At 58.2% G+C, this 18,160-nt stretch overlaps 1 protein-coding gene across 16 annotated transcripts in view; it reads right to left on the bottom strand.

Moving 5' to 3' along the window:
- Positions 1–18,160, bottom strand: part of RAP1GAP (RAP1 GTPase activating protein) — a 166,172-nt gene that overhangs the window by 19,196 nt on the left and 128,816 nt on the right. For all 16 annotated transcript variants that reach the window (XM_073656061.1, XM_073656068.1, XM_073656072.1 and 13 more), the window contains 10 exons: positions 10,108–10,211; positions 5,314–5,392; positions 5,144–5,197; positions 4,911–4,994; positions 2,832–2,932; positions 2,563–2,692; positions 2,174–2,329; positions 1,831–1,902; positions 1,672–1,758; positions 1,465–1,602 (listed from right to left, as the gene is read on the bottom strand). In XM_073656061.1, coding sequence (XP_073512162.1) covers positions 1,465–1,602; positions 1,672–1,758; positions 1,831–1,902; positions 2,174–2,329; positions 2,563–2,692; positions 2,832–2,932; positions 4,911–4,994; positions 5,144–5,197; positions 5,314–5,392; positions 10,108–10,211 — 1,005 coding nt within the window. The remainder of the gene's footprint in view (positions 1–1,464; positions 1,603–1,671; positions 1,759–1,830; positions 1,903–2,173; positions 2,330–2,562; positions 2,693–2,831; positions 2,933–4,910; positions 4,995–5,143; positions 5,198–5,313; positions 5,393–10,107; positions 10,212–18,160) is intronic.

Genomic DNA, 18,160 nt, shown 5'->3' on the forward strand with positions numbered 1-18,160 from the left:
GCACACACTGCAGCAGGGATTTTGGCCCCCTCCTCCATACAGATCTTCACCAGGTTTGCACACACTGCAGCAGGGATTTTGGCACCCTCCTCCATACAGATCTTCACCAGGTTTGCACACACTGCAGCAGGGATTTTGACCCCCTCCTCCATACAGATCTTCACCAGGTTTGCACACACTGCAGCAGGGATTTTGGCCCCCTCCTCCATACAGATCTTCTCCAGATCTTTCAGGTTTCGGGGCTGTCGTGGACAACATTGAGTTTCAGCTTCCTCCAAAGATTTTCTATTGGTTTCAGGTCTGGAAACTGGCTAGTGGCTTCTTATGGAGCCACTATTAGGCTGCCCTGGCTGTGTGTTTCGGGTCATTGTCATGCTGGAAGACCCAACCACGACCCATCTTCAATGCTCTGACTGAGGGAAGGAGGTTGTTGGCCAAAATCTCGCAATACATGACCCCCGTCCATCCTCCTTTCAATATGGTGCAGTCGTCCTGTCCCCTTTGCAGAAAAGCACCCCCAAAGTATGATGTTTTCCCCACCATGCTTCACGGTTGGGAGGGTGTTCTTGGGGTTGTACTCATCCTTCTTTTTCCTCCAAACACGGCGAATGGAGTTGATACCATAAAGTTGTATTTTGGTCTCATGTGACCACATGACCTGCTCCCATGCCTCCTGTGGATCATCCAGATGGTCATTGGTGAACTTCAAATGGGCCTGGACATGTGTTGGCGTGAGCAGGAGGACCTTGTGTGCCCTACAGGATGTTAATCCATGACGGCGTAGTGTGTTACTGACGGTAATGATTGAGACTGTGGTCCCAGCTCTCTTCAGGTCATTGACCAGGTCCTCCCGTGTAGTTCTGGGCTGATTCCTGACCTTTCTCAGAATCATCCTTACCCCACGAGTCGAGACCTTGCATGGAGCCCCAGACCGAGGGAGATTGACCGTCATCTTGTGATTCTTCCATTTTCTAATAATTGTGCCAACAGTTGTCGCCTTCTCACCAAGCTGCTGCCTATTGTCCTGTAGCCTATCCTAGTCTTGTGCAGGTCTACAATTTTGTCCCTGGTGTCCTTAGACAGCTCTTTGGTCTTGGCCATGGTGGAGAGGTTGGAGTGTGAGTTGTGTGGACAGGTGTCTATTATACAGGTAACGAGTTCAAACAGGTGCAGTTAATACAGGTAATGAGTGCAGAGTAGGAGGCTTCTTACAGAAAAACCATCAGGTCTGTGAGAGGCAGAATTCTTGCCGGTTGGTCGGGGATCGAATACTTATTTCCTGCAGTAAAATGCAGATTAATTCTGGAACAATCCTACAATGGATCCTCTGGATTATTCTTAGATTCCGTCTCTCACAGGTGAAGAGACCGACGAGAACAATCACAGATCTCTCCGTTCTGTGGAGGGGGAAAACTTACAGGATCGGGAGCGGGTCAAATACTCATTTCCCCCACTACATCTCACCTTAAAAGACTCAAAGAAGCCCCCGCCACCGCCGCCGTTCTCCATCTTGTCGTCGTCCCCGCCGAGCCCCATCATGGACTGGCTGTTGATGTGCAGCTCCTCGTACAGCGTCTCCAGTAATGCGGCGCGCGTCCGCTCCTGAGGGCGAGGAGAGGTGAGACACGGGGGGACATGAGCGGACACTGTTCGGGGGGGCGCAGCCCTCACCTCCAGCTTAGCGAACTTCTCGGCCTTGTAGCAGGCGTACTCCGCGTTGATCAGTTTAGTCAGAAGGAATTCCTGAAAGTCGGAGTCCTGGGAAAAGGCGGAAAAGAGTCAGGCCAGAGGGCTGCTGGGAGTTGTAGTTCACCAGAATGTCTGACTTACCTTATGGAACACAGCGGGGTCTGGAAGTGGTGGGCCGAAGAAAGGCACGTCATCCCGGGCAGTGACCGAGACCTGAGGGGGCCACACATTATATTATTACATAACCGAGAACACCGGAGACGCTGCCGCTGAGGGGTCCGAGACGGGCGAGAGCGCAGCGTGTCCCCCCATCACCGCACCACAGAGCCGACCTCCAACACACTGCTCAGTAGGGACCCGGAGCAGCCCCCGGGATCAGCGGCATGGGGTCCGGGGCACCCTGGGATCAGCGGCATGGGGTCCGGGGCCCACACAGGATCAGCGGCATGGGGTCCCCCCTGAGATCAGCGGCATGGGGCCGCACCTTGTATGCGGCGGTGTCGGTGCCGGCGTTCTCCACCTGCACCACGATGTAGGCGTGCAGAAAGTTGGAGGCGATCATGTCGGGGACGAACGGCGTGTTCTCCTCCTGGAAGACGATGGCCACGATGTCATTCCCGATGTGCCGCTTACGCTGCAACTAAACAAATGAGAAAGATGACACAGCGGGACGGGGGAGGGGCAGCAGCGGACCACCAGGACTCATATCAAGAGGGGTCTCCACAGCCCATCATCTGGGCTTCTATCTACTCCGAGGAAAGTTGTCCGACACCCCAGTAACCAGAATGATAGCTCCTGGAGGGTGTCAGACGCCGACACTTCTATAAGGCCTTGCATGTGTACACCCCCCCGCACCGAATACGGGGGTCCTACCTGCTGGGCATCGCCCTCAGTGTACGGCAGCTTGGTGGACACGTGGAACATGATCTCCTTCCCTCGGAAGTTGCAGTAGACGGATTCTGTCCCCGTCTGTCCATGAGTCACATCCAGTCCTCCCCGAAACCTGCAGCATCAGACGGAGTCAGAGGGGAGCGGCCAACGACCACCACAGGATCCCGAGAGAGCGCCAGACCCCCGAACCACTACAGGGCCCCCAGACAGAGGGTGAGACCCCCGCACCCCCACAGGACCCCCGGACTCACCCCCTAAAGTCCTGCAGGAGAACCCGCTCCCCCAGCAGCTCCAGGAACTCCACGAAGGCAGCGCCCTCCTGTGTGGTGCCGAACAGCTCCTCCTCGGTGGTCTGCAACGGGGGGAGGGTTACCAGAGACCGAGAAAGGCAGAGACACGCCCCAAGAGAACCCGCCACATCCCGAGAGAGAGCGACGCGCCCTGAGAGGAGCCGCCACATCCCGAGAGAGACCGACGCGCCCCAAGAGGAGCCGCCACATCCCGAGAGAGAGCGACGCGCCCCAAGAGGAGCCGCCACATCCCGAGAGAGAGCGACGCGCCCCAAGAGGAGCCGCCACATCCCGAGAGAGAGCGACGCGCCCCGAGAGGAGCCGCCACATCCCGAGAGAGACCGACGCGCCCCAAGAGGAGCCGCCACATCCCGAGAGAGAGAGCGACGCGCCCCGAGAGGAGCCGCCACATCCCGAGAGAGAGCGACGCGCCCCGAGAGGAGCCGCCACATCCCGAGAGAGAGCGACGCGCCCCCTAGAGAGCGAGAGCGACGCTCCCCCGAGAGACGCTCCCCCGAGAGAGAGATGCTCCCCCCGAGAGAGAGCGACGCTCCCCCGAGAGGAGCCGCCACATCCCGAGAGAGAGAGCGACGCGCCCCGAGAGGAGCCGCCACATCCTGAGAGAGAGCGACGCGCCCCGAGAGGAGCCGCCACATCCCGAGAGAGAGAGCGACGCGCCCCGAGAGGAGCCGCCACATCCCGAGAGAGAGCGACGTGCCCCGAGAGGAGCCGCCACATCACGAGAGAGCGACGCGCCCCGAGAGGAGCCGCCACATCACAAGAGAGAGCGACGCGACCCGAGAGGAGCAGTCACATCCCGAGAGAGAGCGATGCTCCCCCAAGAGAACCCGCCACATCCCAAGAGAGAGCGACGCGCCCCGAGAGGAGAAGCCCCATCCCGAGAGAGAGCAACGTGCCCCGAGAGGAGCCGCCACATCCTGAGAGAAAGCGACGCTCCCCCAAGAGGAGCCGCCACATCCCGAGAGAGAGCGACGCGCCCCGAGAGAACCTGCCACATCCAGAGAGAGAGAGCGACGCGCCCCGAGAGGAGCGGCCACATCCCGAGAGAGAGAGCGACGCGCCCCGAGAGAACCCGCCACATCCCGAGAGGAGCCGCCACATCCCGAGAGAGAGAGCGACGCGCCCCGAGAGGAGCCGCCACATCCTGAGAGAGAGAGACGCTCCCCCGAGCGGAGCCGCCACATCCTGAGAGAGAGAGCGACGCTCCCCCGAGAGGAGCCGCCACATCAAGAGAGAGAGAGCGATGCGCCCCGAGAGGAGCCGCCACATCAAGAGAGAGAGCGACGCGCCCCGAGAGGAGCAGCCACATCCCGAGAGAGAGCGACGCGCCCCGAGAGGAGCCGCCACATCCCGAGAGACAGTGACGCGCCCCGAGAGGAGCCACCACATCCCAAGAGAGCGACGCGCCCCGAGAGGAGCCGCCCCATCCTGAGAGAGAGCGACGCGCCCCGAGAGGAGCCGCCACATCCCGAGAGAGAGAGCGACGCGCCCCGAGAGGAGCCGCCACATCCCGAGAGAGAGAGCGACGCGCCCCGAGAGGAGCCGCCACATCCCGAGAGAGAGCGACGCTCCCCCGAGAGAGAGCGACGCGCCCCGAGAGGAGCAGCCACATCCCGAGAGGAGCAGCCACATCCCGAGAAAGAGAGCGACGCGCCCCGAGAGAACCCGCCACATCCCGAGAGGAGCCGCCAGGTCCCGAGAGAGAGCGACGCGCCCCGAGAGGAGCCGCCACATCCTGAGAGAGAGAGACGCTCCCCTGAGAGAGTGAGAGAGACACACCACCTAGAGAGAGAGCGACGCTCCCCCGAGAGCGACGCTCCCCTGAGAGAGACGCACCCCCTAGAGAGAGAGCGACGTGCCCCGAGAGTGAGGCTGCCCGACCGAGAAAGAGAGAGACAGACAGAGACACTTTTCTGACAGCCAGACACCCCCCTGATAGTGATCATGACCGAGAGACACCCTGGAGGTCCCAAAATCCCCCCACCCAGCGGTCAGAGACCTCCGGGGGCCGCCACTCACCTGCCCGCTCTTCTGGTAAATGACCCCAAATTTGAAGTTGTTGCTGATGACGTGTTCATCATAGGTGACGATGAGCCGAGAGGCCTGAAGAGCGAGAGGTCAGAGGTCAGTACGAGCGCCGGCAGGTGGATACATTGTATCACTCGGATGCAGCAGAGCGCAGCGTGTAATGGATCGCGGGGGATCACGTGGCGCACAGCTGATCACGTGTCGCAGATCCGGTTACCACTCACCTTTGGGTAAAGGACGGGATGAAATCGATCCACGTTCACATCTTCACAGACCAGCTGGAAAACAAAGCAAAATGACTGAGGTGGGGGAGGGGCGGGCTGCCGAAAACAGCCAGGAGATGCCCAATAGTGCAGAGAGCAGGCGCCGTGGGGTCCGGCTGTGGGGTCCGTACCTTGGCCATCTGCACCACGTTGGGGAACTCGGTGAGGCAGGAGATGGGGATCACGTCGTGGAACGTCTGGTTCTTCGTCCTGGAGAAACGATGGAATAAACTGAGCGGCGCCGCAGCATCCGAGCACAGCGGAGCCATCAGCAGCCACCACCCCCTCCCAAATATCAGGGGGCAACACCCGGGCCGGGGGCACAGCGGAGCAGAGCTGGGGGCACAACGGAGCAGGGAGCCGAGCCGGGGGCACAGAGAAGCCATCAGCAGCCACCACCCCCTCCCAAATATCAGGGGGCAACACCCAGGCCGAGCGGAGCAGGGAACAGAGCCGGTGGCACAGCAGAGCCATCAGCAGCCACCACCCCCTCCCAAATATCAGGGGGCAACACCCGGGCCGGGGGCACAGCGGAGCAGAGCTGGGGGCACAACGGAGCAGGGAGCCGAGCCGGGGGCACAGAGAAGCCATCAGCAGCCACCACCCCCTCCCAAATATCAGGGGGCAACACCCAGGCCGAGCGGAGCAGGGAACAGAGCCGGGGGCACAGCAGAGCCATCAGTAGCCACCACCCCCTCCCAAATATCAGGGGGCAACACCCGGGCCGGGGGCACAGCGGAGCAGAGCTGGGGGCACAACGGAGCAGGGAGCCGAGCCGGGGGCACAGAGAAGCCATCAGCAGCCACCACCCCCTCCCAAATATCAGGGGGCAACACCCAGGCCGAGCGGAGCAGGGAACAGAGCCGGGGGCACAGCAGAGCCATCAGCAGCCACCACCCCCTCCCAAATATCATGGGGCAACACCCAGGCCGGGCGGAGCAGGGAGCAGAGCCGGGGGCACAGCAGAGACATCAGCAGCCACCACCCCCTCCCAAATATCAGGGGGCAACACCCAGGCCGAGCGGAGCAGGGAGCAGAGCCGGGGGCACAGCAGAGCCATCAGCAGCCACCACCCCCTCCCAAATATCAGGGGGCAACACCCAGGCCGAGCGGAGCAGGGAGCAGAGCCGGGGGCACAGCAGAGCCATCAGCAGTCACCACCCCCTCCCAAATATCAGGGGGCAACACCCAGGCCGAGCGGAGCAGGGAGCAGAGCCGGGGGCACAGCGGAGCCATCAGCAGCCACCACCCCCTCCCAAATATCAGGGGGCAACACCCGGGCCGGGGGCACAGCGGAGCAGAGCTGGGGGCACAACGGAGCAGGGAGCCGAGCCGGGGGCACAGAGAAGCCATCAGCAGCCACCACCCCCTCCCAAATATCAGGGGGCAACACCCAAGCCGAGCGGAGCAGGGAGCAGAGCCGGGGGCACAGCAGAGCCATCAGCAGCCACCACCCCCTCCCAAATATCAGGGGGCAACACCCAGGCCGAGCGGAGCAGGGAGCAGAGCCGGGAGCACAGCGGAGCCATCAGCAGCCACCACCCCCTCCCAAATATCAGGGGGCAACACCCGGGCCGGGGGCACAGCGGAGCAGAGCTGGGGGCACAACGGAGCAGGGAGCCGAGCCGGGGGCACAGAGAAGCCATCAGCAGCCACCACCCCCTCCCAAATATCAGGGGGCAACACCCAGGCCTAGCGGAGCAGGGAGCCGGGCCGGGGGCACAGCGGAGCAGAGCCAGGGGCACAGCGGAGCATAGCCGGGGGCACAGCGGAGCCATCAGCAGCCACCACCACCTCCCAAATATCAGGGGGCAACACTCGGACCGAGCGGAGCAGGGAGCCGGGCCGGGGGCACAGCGGAGCAGGGAGCAGAGCCGGGGGCACAGCGGAGCAGGGAGCAGAGCCGGGGGCACAGCGGAGCAGAGCCGGGGGCACAGAGAAGCCATCAGCAGCCACCACCCCCTCCCAAATATCAGGGGGCAACACCCAGGCCGAGCGGAGCAGGGAGCAGAGCTGGGGGCACAGCGGAGCCATCAGCAGCCACCACCCCCTCCCAAATATCAGGGGGCAACACCCGGGCCGGGGGCACAGCGGAGCAGAGCCGGGGGCACAACGGAGCAGGGAGCCGAGCCGGGGGCACAGAGAAGCCATCAGCAGCCACCACCCCCTCCCAAATATCAGGGGGCAACACCCAGGCCGAACGGAGCAGGGAGCAGAGCCGGGGGCACAGCGGAGCCATCAGCAGCCACCACCCCCTCCCAAATATCATGGGGCAACACCCGGGCCGGGGGCACAGCGGAGCAGAGCCGGGGGCACAGCGGAGCAGAGCCGGGGGCACAACGGAGCAGGGAGCCGAGCCGGGGGCACAGAGAAGCCATCAGCAGCCACCACCCCCTCCCAAATATCAGGGGGCAACACCCAGGCCGAGCGGAGCAGGGAGCCGGGCCGGGGGCACAGCGGATCAGAGCCGGGGGCACAGCGGAGCCATCAGCAGCCACCACCACCTCCCAAATATCAGGGGGCAACACCCGGACCGAGCGGAGCAGGGAGCCGGGCCAGGGGCACAGCAGAGCAGGGAGCAGAGCCGGGGGCACAGCGGAGCAGAGCCGGGGGCACAGAGAAGCCATCAGCAGCCACCACCCCCTCCCAAATATCAGGGGGCAATACCCAGGCCGAGCAGAGCAGGGAGCAGAGCCGGGGGCACAGCGGAGCCATCAGCAGCCACCACCCCCTCCCAAATATCAGGGGGCAACACCCGGGCCAAGCGGAGCAGGGAGCAGAGCCGGGGGCACAGCAGAGCCATCAGCAGCCACCACCCCCTCCCAAATATCAGGGGGCAACACCCAGGCCGAGCGGAGCAGGGAGCAGAGCCGGGGGCACAGCGGAGCCATCAGCAGCCACCACCCCCTCCCAAATATCAGGGGGCAACACCCGGGCCGGGGGCACAGCGGAGCAGAGCCGGGGACACAACGGAGCAGGGAGCCGAGCCGGGGGCACAGAGAAGCCATCAGCAGCCACCACCCCCTCCCAAATATCAGGGGGCAACACCCAGGCCGAGCGGAGCAGGGAGCCGGGCCGGGGGCACAGAGGAGCAGAGCCGGGGGCACAGCGGAACCATCAGCAGCCACCACCACCTCCCAAATATCAGGGTGCAACTCCCGGACCGAGCGGAGCAGGGAGCCGGGCCGGGGGCACAGCGGAGCAGGGAGCAGAGCCGGGGGCACAGCGGAGCAGAGCCGGGGGCACAGAGAAGCCATCAGCAGCCACCACCCCCTCCCAAATATCAGGGGGCAACACCCGGGCCGAGCGGAGCAGGGAGCAGAGCCGGGGGCACAGCGAAGCCATCAGCAGCCACCACCCCCTCCCAAATATCAGGGGGCAACACCCAGGCCGAGCGGAGCAGGGAGCCGGGGGCACAGCGGAGCAGGGAGCAGAGCCGGGGGCACAGCGGAGCCATCAGCAGCCACCAACCCCTCCCAAATATCAGGGGGCAACACCCGGGCCGGGGGCACAGCGGAGCCATCAGCAGCCACCACCTCCTCCCAAATATCAGGGGGCAACACCCGGGCCGAGCGGAGCAGGGAGCTGAGCCGGGGGCACAGCGGAGCAGGGAGCAGAGCCGGGGGCACAGCGGAGCAGGGAGCAGAGCCGGGGGCACAGCGAAACCATCAGCAGCCACCACCCCCTCCCAAATATCGGGGCAACACCCGGGCCGAGCGGCGCAGGGAGCAGAGCCGGGGGCACGGCGGAGCAGAGCCGGGGGCACGGCGGAGCAGGGAGCAGAGCCGGGGGCACGGCGGAGCAGGGAGCAGAGCAGGGGGCACAGCGGAGCAGGGAGCAGAGCAGGGGGCACAGCGGAGCAGGGAGCAGAGCAGGGGGCACAGCGGAGCAGGGAGCAGAGCCGGGGGCACGGCGGAGCAGGGAGCCGAGCCGGGGGCACGGCGGAGCAAGGAGCCGAGCCGGGGGCACGGCGGAGCAGGGAGCCGAGCCGGGGGCACGGCGGAGCAGGGAGCAGAGCCGGGGGCACGGCGGAGCAGGGAGCAGAGCCGGGGGCACGGCGGAGCAGGGAGCAGAGCCGGGGGCACAGCGGAGAAGAGCCGGGGGCACAGCGGAGCCATCAGCAGCCACCACCCCCTCCCAAATATCAGGGGGCAACACCCGGGCCGAGCCGAGCAGGGAGCCGGGGGCACAGCGGAGCAGGGAGCAGAGCCGGGGGCACAGCGAAGCCATCAGCAGCCACCACCCCCTCCCAAATATCAGGGGGCAACACCCGGGCCGAGCGGAGCCGGGCCGGGGGCACAGCGGAGCAGACCCGGGGGCACAGCGGAGCCATCAGCAGCCACCACCCCCTCCCAAATATGAGGGGGCAACACCCAGGCCGAGCGGAGCAGGGAGCCGGACCGGGGGCACAGCGGAGCCATCAGCAGCCACCACCCCCTCCCAAATATCAGGGGGCAACACCCGGGCCGAGCGGAGCAGGGAGCAGAGCCGGGGGCACAGCGGAGCCATCAGCAGCCACCACCCCCTCCCAAATATCAGGGGGCAACACCCGGGCCGAGCGGAGCAGGGAGCCGGGCCGGGGGCACAGCGGAGCAGAGCGGGGGGCACAGCGGAGCAGGGAGCCGGGTCGGGAGCAGACTGGCGCAGGGAGCGGAACTGATGCTGTACAGAGCTGGGTGGTTGTAACTCTGCATCAGTTCTAAACTAGACACCTCAATTATTCAGATGATACATCCCCCTGGCTCGGGCCCCGGTGTGGGGGTCCCTACATCCCCGCTGGCTTGGGCCCCGGTGTGGGGGTCCCTACATCCCCCGCTGGCTCGTGCCCCGGTATGGAGGTTCCTACTTCTCCCGCTGGCTCAGGCCCTGGTGTGGAGGTCCCTACTTCTCCCGCTGGCTCGGGCCCCGGTGTGGGGGTCACTCACCGCAGCAGCAGGCGGAGGTGCTCCTGATCTCCAATCACATCGTACTTCAGAGAAAAAACCAGATGCCCGAGAGCTGCGTCCAGAGAGTAATAGCTGAAGTGTTCCTGGAAAATAGGGGTAACATCACATATACACGTACACCGGGGGTCCTGTACACACCGGGGTCAGAGAGTATACAGTGGGGGAAATAAGTATTTGATCCCTTGCTGTTTTTGTAAGTTTGCCCACTGACACAGACATGAACAGTCTATAATTTTAAGGGTCGGTTAATTTGAACATTGAGAGACAGAATATCCCCCAAAAAAATCAAGAAAATCACATTGTATAAATTAGATAAATGTATTTGCATTTTGCAGTGAGAAATAAGTATTTGATCCCTCTGGCAAACAACACTTAATACTTGGTGGTAAAACCCTTGTTGGCAGCTCAGCAGTCAGACGTTGTTTGTAGTTGATGATGAGGGTTGTGCACATGTCAGGAGGAGTTTTGGTCCACTCCTCTTCGCAGATCATCTATAAATCATTCAGATTTTGAGGCTGTCGCTCGGCAACTCGGAGCTTCAACTCCCTCCATAAGTTTTCTATGGGATTAAGGTCTGGAGACTGGCTAGACCACTCCATGACCTTACTGTGCTTGTTTTTGAGCCACTCCTTTGTTGCCTTGGTTGTATGTTTTGGGTCATTGTCTTGCTGGAAGACCCAGCCACGACCCATTTTTAATGTCCTGGCGGAGGGAAGGAGGTTGTCACTCAGGATTTTACGGTACATGGCTCCATCCATTCTCCCATTGATGCGGTGAAGTAGTCCTGTGCCCTTAGCAGAGAAACTACCCCAAAACATAATGTTTCCACCACCATGCTTGACAGTGGGGATGGTGTTCTTTGGGTCATAGGCCGCATTTCTCTTCCTCCAAACACGGTGAGTTGAGTTAAGAGCTCAATTTTTGTCTCATCTGACCACAGCACCTTCTCCCAATAACTCACAGAATCATCCAGGTGTTCAGTGGTAAACTTCAGACGGGCCTGCACATGTGCCTTCTTCATCAGGGGGACCTTGTGGGCACTGCAGGATTTTAAACCTTTAAGGTGTAATGTGTTACCAATGGTTTTCTTGGTGACTGTGGTCTCAGCTGCCTTGAGATCATGAACAAGTTCCCCCCGTGTAGTTTTAGGCTGATCTCTCACCTTCCTCATCATCAAGGATACCCCACGAGGTGAGATTTTACATGGTGCTCCAGATCGATGTTGATTGACAGTCATTTTGTATTTCATCCATTTTCTTACTATTGCACCAACAGTTGTCTCCTTCTCACCCAGCGTCTTACTTATGGTTTTGTAGCCCATTCCAGCTTTGTGCAGGTCTATGATCTTGTCCCTGACAGCTCTTTGGTCTTGCCCATGTTGTAGAGGTCAGCGTCTGACTGATTGAGTCTGTGGACAGGAGTCTTTTATACAGGTGACTATGTAAGACAGCCGTCTGTAATGCAGGTAACGAGTTCACTAGGAGCCAGAACTCATAATGGTTTGTAGGGGGTCAAATACTTATTTCTCACTGCAAAATGCAAATAAATTATCTAATTTATACAATGTGATTTTCTTGATTGTTTTGGGGATATTCTGTCTCTCAATGTTCAAATTAACCGACCCGTAAAATTATAGACTGTTCATGTCTGTGTCAGAGGGCAAACTTACAAAAACAGCAAGGGATCAAATACTTATTTCCTTCACTGTATACACCGGGGGTCCTGTATACACCAGGGTCAGAGTGTATATACACCGGGGGTCCTGTATACACCAGGGTCAGAGTGTATATACACCGGGGGATTCCTGTATACACCAGGGTCAGAGTGTATATACACCGGGGGATTCCTGTATACACCGGGGTCAGAGTGTATATACACCGGAAGATTCCTGTATACACCGGGTTCAGAGTGTATATACACCGGGGGATTCCTGTATACACCAGGGTCAGAGTATATATACACCGGAAGATTCCTGTATATACCGGGGTCAGAGTGTATATACACCGGGGGATTCCTGTATACACCAGGGTCAGAGTATATATACACCGGGGGATTCCTGTATACACCAGGGTCAGAGTGTATATACACCAGGGGTCCTGTATACACCGGGGTCAGAGTATATATACACCGGGGGATTCCTGTATACACCAGGGTCAGAGTGTATATACACCGGGGGATTCCTGTATACACCAGGGTCAGAGTGTATATACACCGGGGGATTCCTGTATACACCGGGGTCAGAGTATATACACACCGGCAGTCCTGTATACACCGGGGTCAGAGTGTATATACACCGGGGTCAGAGTATATATACACCGGGGGATTCCTGTATACACCAGGGTCAGAGTGTATATACACCGGGGGTCCTGTATACACCGGGGTCAGAGTGTATATACACCGGGGGTCCTGTATACACCAGGGTCAGAGTGTATATACACCGGGGGTCCTGTATACACCGGGGTCAGAGTGTATATACACCGAGGGATTCCTGTATACACCGGGGTCAGAGTGTATATACACAGGGGGTCCTGTATACACCGGGGGTCCTGTATACACCAGGGTCAGAGTGTATATACACCAGGGGTCCTGTATACACCAGGGTCAGAGTGTATATACACCGGGGGATTCCTGTATACACCGGGGTCAGAGTATATATACACCGGAAGATTCCTGTATACACCGGGGTCAGAGTGTATATACACCAGGGTCAGAGTGTATATACACCGGGGGTCCTGTATATATACACCGGAAGATTCCTGTATACACCGGGGTCAGAGTGTATATACACCAGGGTCAGAGTGTATATACACCGGGGGTCCTGTATATATACACCGGAAGATTCCTGTATACACCGGGTTCAGAGTGTATATACACCGGGGGTCCTGTATACACCTGGGTCAGAGTGTATATACACCGGGGGATTCCTGTATACACCAGGGTCAGAGTGTATATACACCGGAAGATTCCTGTATACACCGGGTTCAGAGTGTATATACACCGGGGGTCCTGCATACACCAGGGTCAGAGTGTATATACACCGGGGGTCCTGTATACACCGGGGTCAGAGTGTATATACACCGGGGGTCCTGCATACACCAGGGTCAGAGGGTATATACACAGGGGGTCCTGTATACACCGGGGGTCCTGTATACACCAGGGTCAGAGTGTATATACACCAGGGGTCCTGTATACACCAGGGTCAGAGTGTATATACACCGGGGGTCCTGTATACACCGGGGTCAGAGTGTATATACACCGGAAGATTCCTGTATACACCGGGGTCAGAGTGTATATACACCAGGGTCAGAGTGTATATACACCGGGGGTCCTGTATATATACACCGGAAGATTCCTGTATACACCGGGGTCAGAGTGTATATACACCAGGGTCAGAGTGTATATACACCGGGGGTCCTGTATATATACACCGGAAGATTCCTGTATACACCGGGGTCAGAGTGTATATACACCGGGGGATTCCTGTATACACCGGGGTCAGAGTGTATGTACACCGGGAGTCCTGTATACACCGGGGGTCCTGTATACACCAGGGTCAGAGTGTATATACACCGGGGGTCCTGTATACACCGGGGTCAGAGTGTATATACACCGGGGGATTCCTGTATACACCGGGGTCAGAGTGTATATACACCGAGGGATTCCTGTATACACCGGGGTCAGAGTGTATATACACAGGGGGTCCTGTATACACCGGGGGTCCTGTATACACCAGGGTCAGAGTGTATATACACCAGGGGTCCTGTATACACCAGGGTCAGAGTGTATATACACCGGGGGTCCTGTATACACCGGGGTCAGAGTGTATATACACCGGAAGATTCCTGTATACACCGGGGTCAGAGTGTATATACACCAGGGTCAGAGTGTATATACACCGGGGGTCCTGTATATATACACCGGAAGATTCCTGTATACACCGGGGTCAGAGTGTATATACACCAGGGTCAGAGTGTATATACACCGGGGGTCCTGTATATATACACCGGAAGATTCCTGTATACACCGGGTTCAGAGTGTATATACACCGGGGGTCCTGTATACACCTGGGTCAGAGTGTATATACACCGGGGGATTCCTGTATACACCAGGGTCAGAGTGTATATACACCAGAAGATTCCTGTATACACCGGGTTCAGAGTGTATATACACCGGGGGTCCTGCATACACCAGGGTCAGAGTGTATATACACCGGGGGTCCTGTATACACCGGGGTCAGAGTGTATATACACCGGGGGTCCTGCATACACCAGGGTCAGAGGGTATATACACAGGGGGTCCTGTATACACCGGGGGTCCTGTATACACCAGGGTCAGAGTGTATATACACCAGGGGTCCTGTATACACCAGGGTCAGAGTGTATATACACCGGGGGTCCTGTATACACCGGGGGATTCCTGTATACACCGGGGTCAGAGTGTATATACACCGAGGGATTCCTGTATACACCGGGGTCAGAGTGTATATACACCGGAGGTCCTGTATACACCGGGGGATTCCTGTATACACCGGGGTCAGAGTGTATATACACCGGAGGTCCTGTATACACCGGGGTTAGAGTGTATATACACCGGGGAATTCCTGTATACACCGGGGTCAGAGTGCATATACACCGGAGGTCCTGTATACACCGGGGTCAGAGTGTACATACACCGGGGAATTCCTGTATACACCGGGATCAGAGTGTATATACACCGGGGTCAGAGTGTATATACACCAGGGGATTCCTGTATACACCGGGGTCAGAGTGTATATACACCGGGGGTCCTGTATACACCGGGGTCAGAGTGTATGTACACCGGGGGTCCTGTATACACCGGGGTCAGAGTGTATATACACCGGGGGTCCTGTATACACCGGGGTCAGAGTGTATGTACACCGGGAGTCCTGTATACACCGGGGTCAGAGTGTATATACACCGAGGGTCCTGTATACACCGGGGTCAGAGTATATATACACCGGGGTCAGAGTGTATATACACCGGGGTCAGAGTATATATACACCGGGGGTCCTGTATACACCAGGGTCAGAGAGTATATACACCGGGGGATTCCTGTATACACCGGGGTCAGAGAGTATATACACCGGGGGATTCCTGTATACACCGGGGTCAGAGTGTACATACACCGGGGAATTCCTGTATACACCGGGGTCAGAGTGTATATACACCGGGGTCAGAGTGTATATACACCAGGGGATTCCTGTATACACCGGGGTCAGAGTGTATATACACCGGGGGTCCTGTATACACCGGGGTCAGAGTATATATACACCGGGGGTCCTGTATACACCGGGGTCAGAGTGTATATAAACCAGGGGATTCCTGTATATACACCGGGGGTCCTGTATACACCGGGGTCAGAGTGTATATACACCGGGGAATTCCTGTATACACCGGGGTCAGAGTGTATATACACCGGGGGATTCCTGTATATACCGGGGTCAGAGTGTATATACACCGGGGGTCCTGTATACACCAGGGTCAGAGTGTATATACACCGGGGGATTCCTGTATACACCAGGGTCAGAGTGTATATACACCGGGGGATTCCTGTATACACCAGGGTCAGAGTGTATATACACCGGAAGATTCCTGTATACACCGGGTTCAGAGTGTATATACACCGGGGGATTCCTGTATACACCAGGGTCAGAGTATATATACACCGGGGGATTCCTGTATACACCAGGGTCAGAGTGTATATACACCGGGGGTCCTGTATACACCGGGGTCAGAGTATATATACACCGGAAGATTCCTGTATACACCGGGTTCAGAGTGTATATACACCGGGGGTCCTGCATACACCAGGGTCAGAGTGTATATACACCGGGGGTCCTGTATACACCGGGGTCAGAGTGTATATACACCGGGGGTCATGCATACACCAGGGTCAGAGGGTATATGCACAGGGGGTCCTGTATACACCGGGGGTCCTGTATACACCAGGGTCAGAGTGTATATACACCGGGGGTCCTGTATACACCAGGGTCAGAGTGTATATACACCGGGGGTCCTGTATACACCGGGGTCAGAGTGTATATACACCGGGGGATTCCTGTATACACCAGGGTCAGAGTGTATGTACACCGGGAGTCCTGTATACACCGGGGTCAGAGTGTATGTACACCGGGGGTCCTGTATACACCAGGGTCAGAGTGTATATACACCGGGGGTCCTGTATACACCGGGGTCAGAGTGTATATACACCGGGGGATTCCTGTATACACCGGGGTCAGAGTGTATATACACCGAGGGATTCCTGTATACACCGGGGTCAGAGTGTATATACACCGGAGGTCCTGTATACACCGGGGGATTCCTGTATACACCGGGATCAGAGTGTATATACACCGGAGGTCCTGTATACACCGGGGTCAGAGTGTATATACACCGGGGAATTCCTGTATACACCGGGGTCAGAGTGCATATACACCGGAGGTCCTGTATACACCGGGGTCAGAGTGTACATACACCGGGGAATTCCTGTATACACCGGGGTCAGAGTGTATATACACCGGGGGTCCTGTATACACCGGGGTCAGAGTGTATATACACCAGGGGATTCCTGTATACACCGGGGTCAGAGTGTATATACACCGGGGGTCCTGTATACACCGGGGTCAGAGTATATATACACCGGGGGTCCTGTATACACCGGGGTCAGAGTGTATATAAACCAGGGGATTCCTGTATACACCGGGGTCAGAGTGTATATACACCGGGGGTCCTGTATACACCGGGGTCAGAGTGTATATACACCGGGGAATTCCTGTATACACCGGGGTCAGAGTGTATATACACCGGGGGATTCCTGTATACACCGGGGTCAGAGTGTATATACACCGGGGAATTCCTGTATACACCGGGGTCAGAGTGTATATACACCGGGGTCAGAGTGTATATACACCGGGGGATTCCTGTATATACACCGGGGGATTCCTGTATACACCGGGGTCAGAGTGTATATACACCGAGGGATTCCTGTATACACCGGGGTCAGAGTGTATATACACCGGGGGTCCTGTATACACCGGGGTCAGAGTGTATATACACCGGGGGTCCTGTATACACCGGGGTCAGAGTGTATATACACCACGGGTCCTGTATACACCGGGGTCAGAGTGTATGTACACCGGGGGTCCTGTATACACCTGGGTCAGAGTGTATATACACCGAGGGTCCTGTATACACCGGGGTCAGAGTATATATACACCAGGGGATTCCTGTATACACCGGGGTCAGAGTATATACACACCGGCAGTCCTGTATACACCGGGGTCAGAGTGTATATACACCGGGGTCAGAGTGTATATACACCAGGGGATTCCTGTATACACCGGGGTCAGAGTGTATATACACCGGGGGATTCCTGTATACACCGGGGTCAGAGAGTATATACACCGGGGGTCCTGTATACACCGGGGTCAGAGTGTATATACACCGGGAGTCCTGTATATACACCGGGGTCAGAGTGTATATACACCGGGGGATTCCTGTATACACCGGGATCAGAGTGTATATACACCGGGATCAGAGTGTATATACACCGGGGGTCCTGTATACAGCGGGGTCAGAGTGTATATACACCGGGGGTCCTGTATACACCGGGGTCAGAGTGTATATACACCGGGGGTCCTGTATACACCGGGGTCAGAGTGTATGTACACCGGGGGTCCTGTATACACCGGGGTCAGAGTGTATATACACCGGGGGTCCTGTATACACCGGGGTCAGAGTGTATGTACACCGGGGGTCCTGTATACACCGGGGTCAGAGTGTATATACACCGGAGGTCCTGTATACACCGGGGGATTCCTGTATACACCGGGGTCAGAGTGTATATACACCGGAGGTCCTGTATACACCGGGGTCAGAGTGTATATACACCGGGGAATTCCTGTATACACCGGGGTCAGAGTGCATATACACCGGAGGTCCTGTATACACCGGGGTCAGAGTGTACATACACCGGGGAATTCCTGTATACACCGGGGTCAGAGTGTATATAC

This window comes from Phyllobates terribilis, unplaced genomic scaffold (genome assembly GCF_046119375.1).
Source record: "Phyllobates terribilis strain yellow unplaced genomic scaffold, ASM4611937v1 Scaffold_12__6_contigs__length_324123572, whole genome shotgun sequence".
NCBI classification, from domain to species: Eukaryota; Metazoa; Chordata; class Amphibia; order Anura; family Dendrobatidae; genus Phyllobates; species Phyllobates terribilis.